Source organism: Meles meles, chromosome 7, assembly GCF_922984935.1.
Source record: "Meles meles chromosome 7, mMelMel3.1 paternal haplotype, whole genome shotgun sequence".
In the NCBI taxonomy this organism is placed as follows: Eukaryota; Metazoa; Chordata; class Mammalia; order Carnivora; family Mustelidae; genus Meles; species Meles meles.
The window spans coordinates 89,874,025-89,883,211 of record NC_060072.1 but is presented as its reverse complement, the minus strand read 5'-3'; the positions used below and the strand labels follow the sequence as shown (position 1 = coordinate 89,883,211).

General features: G+C 50.0%; 1 protein-coding gene across 2 annotated transcripts; it reads left to right on the top strand.

Moving 5' to 3' along the window:
* The first annotated feature begins 1,656 nt into the window (after positions 1 to 1,656).
* On the top strand, positions 1,657 to 8,823 carry KRT2 (keratin 2). 2 transcript variants are annotated; one of them, XM_046012354.1, is made up of 10 exons: positions 1,657 to 2,232; positions 3,189 to 3,403; positions 3,748 to 3,808; positions 4,565 to 4,660; positions 5,297 to 5,461; positions 5,764 to 5,889; positions 6,893 to 7,113; positions 8,226 to 8,260; positions 8,357 to 8,611; positions 8,684 to 8,823. In XM_046012354.1, the coding sequence occupies exons 1-10, from the start codon at positions 1,657 to 1,659 to the stop codon at positions 8,821 to 8,823; spliced, it is 1,890 nt and encodes a 629-aa protein (XP_045868310.1). The 2 variants fall into 2 exon arrangements, with proteins under 2 accessions (XP_045868310.1, XP_045868309.1); XM_046012353.1 differs by having other exon boundaries at positions 8,357 to 8,823.
* The last annotated feature ends 364 nt before the right edge of the window (positions 8,824 to 9,187 follow it).

The window sequence follows — 9,187 nt, the reverse complement described above, 5'->3', positions numbered from 1 at the left end:
ATTTGCTTTTGGAAATAAGGAAATTCAGGCTCAAAGAGCATTTTGAATGATCCAGGGTCATTTAACTAAAATACAGTGAAATTGAGACTTAAACTCAAATTTTACCTTGTTTTTGGGCTTGTGATGTATGTATCTTTAGTAAAGTATCATGCTGTATGCTCTTTTTTAAAAAATTTTATTTTTTAAAAATTTCTTTTCAGTGTTCCCAAATGCATTGTTTATGCACTACACCCAGTGTTCTATGCAATACATGCCCTCCATAATACCCACCAGAGGCTCACCCAACCTCCCACCCCCAAAACTTAAGTTTTTTATGTTATGTTATGCTCTCTTTCTCCTGGGCCTGAGAAATTCTGGTTTTGTAACTCACAGGCCTACATGGAATGCATGGTCTTAACACCAGATAGGAGAAGGAGATAGCTTTGCTTCACCCAAAATAGTAGTGATACCTAACATTTGTATCATGTCATGGTTTTCAGACAACTTGTGAGTTTCCCATTTTATAGCTAGGAGTACAGAGCCTCAACATTGAAGTTAAAGTCACAGAGCCAGGAAATCACTAACTGCAATTCACAGTTAAACCATCTGACCTTAAGTTCCATTCCAGGACTCATGGAAGGCAAAGGAAGGACTGTGATTGAGTTTAGGTGTGGATTCTCTCTGCATTTGGTGACTCAATGTATTTTCTGATATTCATCCATCCCTGGTAATGTTGAGAAGTCAGACTTCCTGGCTGTTCAGCAGAATCACCGATAATCCATGATTAGTGACTAGTTACATCAATACTTGGACCTCAGAGTTATGGAAAGCCTTTGATGGCAACCTCTTGTTGGGTACCCAGAATCAGACAGACCAGGAATAGAGAAGTTTTCCCTAAGTCCCTCATCCTCTGGGTTTTCAAGTCGAAAAATGACAGAGTTGATAGCTGTAAAGACTTCTAGATGCAAGAAAGAAAATTCTCCTCTTTTTAGTGACTGGCTCTTGTGCTCTCCTGGTGTAGTATGGGAAGGAGTCAAGATATTTTGAAAAATGACAACCCTTCTGAAGCATCCTAGCCAACACCTTTCTGTAAGAGTATGAATACTTGCCCACATGACATTTGTACTCCACAAAAGCACTTGTTGACATTCTTCCTGGAGCAGAGGGAGAGAAGCAAGGACTCTGAAGCTGCTACTGAGGGGCCCCATGAAGTTAATAAACCTGTCACCTCTTTCATCAGCCTCATGGGGTGGCAAGTCGGCACAGGCCCGGTGGTAGTTGCCCTCCTTTGGGTTGGTCCAGAGCAGGGAACAGCATTCTGCAGAAGATCTATTTTTCAGATTGAGAAACCCACGGCCTGATCTCCTCTTTTGATGATTTCACAAAAATCGAATTGCATGACAGATGCCCAGATAAACAGGAGAAGTTTGCAGTCAAAGCAAGTTTTGGGATGGAGCTGATTAGTAGATTTTTAATGGCTATTAGCTTGATAATCACTAACCAGGCGTAGCTTCCAGGCAGACCAAACCCATGCATAAAGTGTGTCCACACCCATGCACACCAATACCTAGTTGGCAGGTATAAAAGGGGACCCTGACAGTCTCCCAACAGCAGAGCATAGTCTCCAGCCTTAACTCATCTCGGAAACCTCAATTTTCCTCGCTGGGCAGAGGCATCATGAGCTGTCAGATCTCGTGCAAATCTCGAAGAGGAGGAGGAGGAGGTGGAGGATTCCGGGGCTTTAGCAGCGGTTCAGCTGTGGTCTCCGGTGGGAGCCGGAGATCGGCCTCTAGCTTCTCCTGCTTGAGCCGTCATGGTGGTGGCGGAGGGGGCTATGGCGGCGGCTTTGGCAGTCGGAGTCTTGTTGGTCTTGGAGGCACCAAGAGCATCTCCATTAGTGTGGCTGGAGGAGGTGGAAGCTTTGGATCCGGTGGTGGATTTGGTGGCAGAGGAGGTGGCTTTGGAGGCGGCATTGGCTTCGGTGGAGGCGGCTTTGGCGGAGGCAGCGGCTTCGGTGGAGGCGGCTTTGGCGGAGGACGCTTTGGAGGTGGTGGTGGCTTTGGAGGTTTTGGGGGCCCTGGCGGTGTTGGGCCTGGAGGATTCCCTGGTGGAGGCATCCACGAAGTCTCCATCAACCAGAGCCTCCTGCAGCCTCTCAACGTGAAAATTGACCCCGAGATCCAGAATGTCAAGTCTCAGGAGCGGGAACAGATCAAAACGCTCAACAACAAATTTGCTTCTTTCATTGACAAGGTGAGTCATGAGAAGCTGGCTCGGTCTGATGCTCAGGATGCCCTACTTCCACTGCTCACTGGAAAGTAAACAGCACAGATTGTTTCTTTTAGGAGCCCTCCGTGTAGTTCAACTAGCATGGCTTATCTCCCAAATGGGAAAGATGCTGTCTTCCTGAGCTGCGTCTTCTGAAACAGTCTGCAGTTAGGAATTATATATACCTTTGGCTTTATTGTTTTAGCCTAAATAAGTAAGATTGTTGGAAAATTCTGAAAATCGTGGGAAAACTGATCTAGACAAGTAATGGACTGAGGCGTCAGGCCAAGTGGCAGCAGGTGTTGGAAGAAGTTGGTAAGACATCTTCTGAGATAGTCCTTCCTTCCCTGGAAGTTATCACTCTCTTAAGTTCTGGGAAGCTGAACCTGTTTGGGGAAGAACGAAATTCCTACCTTCAAGAGAAGCATTCTCGGTTTTGTGACCTGCAATGTCTTTATGGGTGTCACTTTTGAGCATTCCAGGGTTTTGTCCTATTTCAAGGCAGATGAACTTGCCTAAGAAATTTATGAGACTCTTAAAAATCAGCCCGAGGAGCCCTGCCCTGTGGTGCTCTCACACTTAGCACCTTTAGGAGAGTGCCAGTGGACGCCTATTTTTGGTTTGCCCAAGACTTTCTGGGACTTGCTGGGAATTCAACCAGGATGGGAGAGGGAAATGGCCTGAAGTTTTGGGAGCAGCTGCAAATAAGATAGTGGGCGGTATACTAGGAAAAAGAGCTCTCTGCATGGAAAGTACCAGATGAACATTAGGAGTCTGTGGAGACAGGGAGTTCGGGCTGGATCCACCATCCATCTTGTGAGCACAAAGCCACGTAAACTTCCTTATGTCCTGAAGCAGGGTCAGGGCTGTCTCTGGCAAGTGAAGCCCGCTGGTGGGAGGGGCATTCCAGAGCTCCTGCACTCTTCCTCTGGTCCCTGCAGGTGCGGTTCCTGGAGCAGCAGAACCAGGTGCTGCAGACCAAGTGGGAGCTGCTGCAGCAGCTGGATGTGGGCACCCGCACCACCAACCTGGAGCCCATCTTTCAAGCGTACATTGCCAAGCTGAAGAAATATGTGGATACGCTCTCTGCAGAACGAACATCCCAAGATTCAGAGCTGAACAACATGCAGGATCTTGTTGAGGATTTTAAGAAGAAGTAGGTGGCCGAGTAAATGCTGAGTAAATAGCGATCGTAGCCACCCGCTCTTTCCTCTAGGAGGCCACTCATGTCCCCCTTGCATTTGCGGTGATATTTTGTGTGTGCCGATTCTTTGTGAGGAAGACATTGAGGGCTTTAGAGATCACGTTTTCTTCACACGTTTGGGAGTTAATTTATAGAAATGCATCCTTATATGGGACATCACAGTTACCATTTGGAGAGTGAAGGAGTGTTTCATACTCAGAGAGTGGAGGATTTGGGATGAGTCCAGTAGGAAAAGGAAAAGAGAAAAGTAAACAAAGTAGAACTAATCTAACATCTTTGTCCCCGGGTCCCTACAGGTATGAAGATGAAATCAACAAGCGCACAGCTGCTGAGAATGATTTTGTGACCCTCAAAAAGGTGAGCAAGAGAATATCATGGCTGGATGGGACTGAGGGGGCTTCAGACGCCCACCGGGTCTGGGCAGACAGGCTGGAGAATATCTCTGAGTGGAAACAGCAGTAACCAGGGGAAAGAGGTGAAGCATGTCCACCGCTTGTTCTCTTGAACACAGAAGTGTCTCTGCAGTTCAAGCTTCCGGAGCTGTTCTGCACATCTGCCGAAGCATTTCCACCAATAGCCTCCTTCAAGCCTATATTGGGCCGTGCACAATGCAAACACAGAGAACACTTCAATTTTCTTCTAAAGTGCTGAGGAAGGGATGGACCTCCCTTAGAATGCCTAAAGATATTGTCGGTTGTACTGATGAGTTCAGGCTAGAAGGCAGAAGCTTTGGTGTAAAATCCAGAGAAGATCGGGAGAGGTGGGATGGACAGACAGGATGGGAGAGCTGAGGACTGTTAAAAGCCACAGAGGTCCCATAGTGGGAACGCACAGTGTCTCAAGGAGGAGGGAGAGAATGGTTGACAAAGCTTGTCCCGCCAGAGCTCTGATGGGAGTGTGTGAGCAGTGAACGAGGACATGGAGTTCCCTAGTTGAGATGCATTGTGGGCTCTGTGCCAGATGACATTGTGGATACCTGGCTCACCTGGGGTGCCTGGGGTGTTGGAGAGCAGTTGACAGGGACTGGGTGGAAGACGGAGACAAAGAGAGGGTGGGGCCCAGACCTTGAGCCATGCGTGAGTTTTGCCAGAGCCCCCCTCATGTTTTCTGTAGGATGTGGACAATACCTACATGACCAAGGTGGAGCTGCAGGCCAAGACAGATGTGCTGACCCAGGAGCTCGAGTTCATTAAATTCCTTTTTGATGCGGTAAGGAGGCTGCTCCTGGAGAGACCGTTGCTTCCCACCCTTCCCACCAAAGCAGTCCTTCCCAGTGGGTGGAAAGGTGGGATGAGTAGGGTTTATGGACTGGTTGACTCCCACTTGCCACCATTCCAGACCACTATGGGGTTTCTGGGATGTAGTTCTTGGAGGAGAGGAACTATCTCCTCTGATGTCACAGGAAGGAAGGCACAGGAAAACAGGACCACATTCCTCCACTCCATTCTTCAAATGTCCAGCTGCCCTTAGGTAGAGCATTGTATTTTCCCCATCCCTATGTCTAATGTACTTCAGACCACCCCTCCATGCCCATGTGTACACATATCTTCTGAAACATTTGTCATTCATAGGTTTCTTTCTGGGGGCATCAAACTTAACAAAACTGTCTAAATGGTGAAGGTTATCCAGCAGGAGGCTCAGAAATAGGCTTCTCTCCCATAATTGTCTGGACATCCTTGGCAGAGGCCTGGGATTGGTGGATGTTTCACTTTCATTCCACCCATTGAATCCCACTCAACTTAGTCTGAGCATCTATATTTCCCTAATACCAGGGAGGCAGATGCCTCCTCACAGCCTTTGGCTGTGGGCAGGGAAGCCATGGCCAGACCTCCCGTTGTGTTGCAGGAGCTGTCCCAGATGCAGCAGACTATCACCGACACCAACGTCATCCTCTCCATGGACAACAACCGCAGCCTGGACCTCGACAGCATCATCTCCGAGGTCCGGAGCCAGTATGAGGAGATTGCCCAGAAGAGCAAGGCTGAGGCCGAGGCGCTGTACCACAGCAAGGTAAGTATGCAGAGAGCAGAGAGAGCCACAGCCATCTGACAAGCTGGGTTTCACCTTGGCTGGAGAGCATCTGTGAGATGATGGGTGCCTTTGTCGAATGGCAATTGGGCATCATTCCCAAACAAGAGTGAGCACAGGACCACAACTGCCCTCAAATGAGAATGGCACCAAGTCCTTTTGGGGATATGAGATAGCTCCCCACCTCTCTCAAAGGCAGCTTGGTTGACCCAGCCTGTATTAGACTTTCCTTGGCTCAAGCTAGGCTTCCTCTAAGCTGCTACTGTCCTCCTTTTCCCATATAGTATGAAGAACTCCAGGTCACTGCAGGGAAACACGGAGACAGCCTGAAGGAAGTCAAGATGGAGATCAGTGAGCTGAACCGCATGATCCAGAGGCTGCAAGGGGAGATTGCCCACGTGAAGAAGCAGGTAGGCACAGCCCTTGGCTCCGGGGGTCGAGTGGGGCTCATGTGGGTGGGAGGTTGTGTGTAGGTGTGTGTAGGGAGTGGGAGTGTGTGAGTGTGTGTGTGAGAGAGAAAGAGAGAGAGGAGAACCTGAGAAATTCTAATCTAGCATATGTTGATCCCAAACATCTCGAGCATAACATAATTTAAGGCTTGCAACAATTTTTATGGTGGTCTAAGAGATTCCAAAGTAAGGATCGGTGTAGGGAAAGAACTGTGTTACCTTTCAGATCGCTTCCACAAATGAAAAGGAGTGATAACAGATAAAGCACAAGGTCAACTGGCTGGACGGGAGGAGGGTTGGAGGCTCCGCACTGGGTGCCAACCCTAAGCACCAGCAGTGGCATGGTGGCGGGGCAATGGGTGTGGCAGGGAGCTGGCCAGGGGATTGACTTTAGCTTGGAAGAGATCACGTGGGATGGAAAGTTGACTCCAGGGCAGCAGTTCTATGAAGTGGTCCACATCCGAGGTTTTCATTTGCAGCTGTAAACTGGGATAATGTCCTGTGTTGTGAGGACAAAAGTCATTACGGGGAGGGGCGCCTGGGTGGCTCAGTGGGTTAAGCCTCTGCCTTTGGCTCAGGTCATGATCTCAGGGTCCTAGGATTGAGCCCCATATCGGGCTCTCTGCTCAGCAGGGAGTCTGCCTCACCTTCTCTCTCTGCCTGCCTCTCTGCCTACTTGTGATCTCTCTCTTCCTGTCAAATAAATAAATAAAATCTTAAAAAAAAAGTCATTACGGGGAAAGCGTAAGGGTCTAGTCAGAGGTGACTGGAAGACGATGCCCTGGAGATGACAGCAGGATTTAGCATCACTATTTGTGACTCTCATTAACTCCAGAGGGACCCAACCCTTCCAGGGCCAGTGAGTCTGGCTTCCCACACCCTGAACACCTTCGTTTCCCTTCCCCACCTGCCAGGCAGACTCTCCTCTCCAGACCAACAGAAACCTTTTCTCCCTCTCTCCCAGTGTAAGAGTGTGCAAGAAGCCATCGCAGATGCTGAGCAGAAGGGAGAGCATGCCCTCAAAGACGCTCAGAGCAAGCTCTCTGACCTGGAGGACGCCCTGCAGCAGGCCCGGGAGGACCTGGCCCGGCTGCTGCGTGACTACCAGGAGCTCATGAACGTCAAGCTGGCCTTGGATGTGGAGATCGCCACCTACCGCAAGCTGCTGGAGGGCGAGGAGTGCAGGTGAGGGGCGCTGGGAAGGCCAAAGTCGCTCTCTCCTAGAACCAGGAAGGAAGACTAAGGCAGGGAAACCTGGGGGTAGAGCAGGGCCTTCTGACAGCTGAGAGCTGACCTCACTATGTTCCTCAAATAGCCATTCATGACCCAAAGCATGTAGTGTACAGTTGTAGATTTATCAGTACAGGGATGACTGTCAAAGCAGATTAAATTAAGCAATAAGTTAATCTTGGTCTTTCCTGAAAGAGAAAATAAAATGTGGTGAAAACAGGTCAGTCCTAGATAGCCTGAAACACTGGCGTATGGGTAAGCAGGGTGCATGGCATCTTCTCCCTCCACCTTGTGACCCAGAGCCGGGGGACCACGTTGGAAGGCTCTGACTGGCTGAGGCATGACTGGCTGGCTGTTCCCCGGCAGGCGGTGCCAGGCCTGGTTCTGTGCAGATTTCCGGGGTGACAAACTCCCAAAAGGGAATCTTTCCTTCCCCTGTCTGAAGACCTTGCCTGAGCCCTTTGTCTGTGTTAGCAATATCCCCAGTGATTTTATCTGGCTGAAGCAACCAGAAGGGGACAAGGTAGCCCAGGCTACCAGCAAGCCAGCATGACAGGGAAGGAGCCTAAGCTTTGCTTAGGCTATTGCTCTGCACCTGTCTTCAAGGCCATGCCCCCAGACTGCAGGAAGAAGTGGAAAAGATTTCAGATGCAGCCGAGGAGGTGGGGGCAGGAGGATAGAATAGGGAGGTTGCACAGGGCTGCAGTTCTTTCTGACATAGATGCTCACAGTGCAGCCTTGTTTAAAAATTTCTAGTGTGGTTTGGATTCGGAATAGCAGAATCCCTCCGAAGGATTTAAATACAAAAATGGGTTGTGCATCAGAAGTGAATTTGCTTTTTGATCATTTTCATCTGAGCCAAAAATTGAGATGCGTTGGGCTGCTATGCCGTGTGGACAAACATGGGGCCTGCCTATCTCTGTGGTCTGGCAGCATGGAGGAGAGCAGGCTCTGGAGGGCCCTGGTGGCTAATGGTCGAGGTGCCTGCTTATAGGTAGAAACTCTAGAACAATAAGTACATGGAACATAAAGGCCCTGCCATGAGCTATTTTCTCTTTCCCTGACAGGATGTCTGGAGACCTCAGTAGCAACGTCACTGTGTGTAAGTAGTGGGGTTTCCTGTCCCGTGTGTGGTGTGTCGGGAGGACACAGGTGTTGGCAGTCAGAATTTCCATGGGGATGCCATCTTTCTCTGCAGCTGTGACCAGCAGCAGCATATCTTCGAGTGTGGCCTCCAAGACTGGCTTTGGAGGCTATGGTTCTGGAGGTAGAGGATCCGGCTCTGGAGGAGGAGGAGGCTACAGCTCTGGAAGTTCAAGCTACAGCTCTGGAGGCAGAGGCTCAAGCTCCAGAGGTGGCGGTGGAGTGGGCTATAGCTCTGGTGGGGGATCCAGAGGAGGCTCTGGCTCTGGAGGAGGATACAGCTCTGGAGGCAGCTCCAGAGGAGGCTCTGGCTTTGGAGGTGGCAGTGGAGGAAAATACAGCTCTGGAGGAGGATATGGCTCTGGAAGCAGCTCCAGAGGAGGTGCCGGCTCTGGGGGAGGCTCTGGCTCTGGAGGGGGATATGGCTCTGGAGGTGGCTCTAGAGGGGGTTCCAGCTCTGAAAAGGGAGGTTCTGGCTCAGGTGAAGGTTACAGTTCCAGTGTGACCTTCTCTTTTAGATAAGGATGGAGTTCCCCTCTTGACTCTTCCGCTTTAGAATGTAGAAGCCTGTCTCTGTACATCCAGCTGACAGCAGGTCAAACCTTGTCATCCACCTCTGAGGGCATTCTGGAGGAAAGGGATGCCCACATACCATGTTTGAAATATCTTCTCTCCACACCAATTAGTTGGAACCAGTGGCACTGTCTGAACCCTAGGGAAGGCTCTGCACTGCCTGGGCTTGGACTTCCTGCCATGGTCCCTTTCCTGGCCCCTCCTTGCATTGCCCACTTGGTGGTCCTTCTCCTGATGACTATTCTGTGGAGGGCCCACCTCAAAGCCTGTACCTGTCTCGTGACCCTGCCCCCAGAAAAACATGTTTCTGTGT

Coding starts and splice junctions, on each gene's coding strand:
- KRT2 (XM_046012353.1), top strand. CDS start 1,657: ATGAGCTGTCAGATCTCGTGCAAATCTCGAAGAGGAGGAGGAGGAGGT. Junction 3,809..4,564: donor ATTTTGTGACCCTCAAAAAG/GTGAGCAAGAGA, acceptor TGTTTTCTGTAG/GATGTGGACAATACCTACAT. Junction 7,114..8,225: donor CTGGAGGGCGAGGAGTGCAG/GTGAGGGGCGCT, acceptor TTTCCCTGACAG/GATGTCTGGAGACCTCAGTA.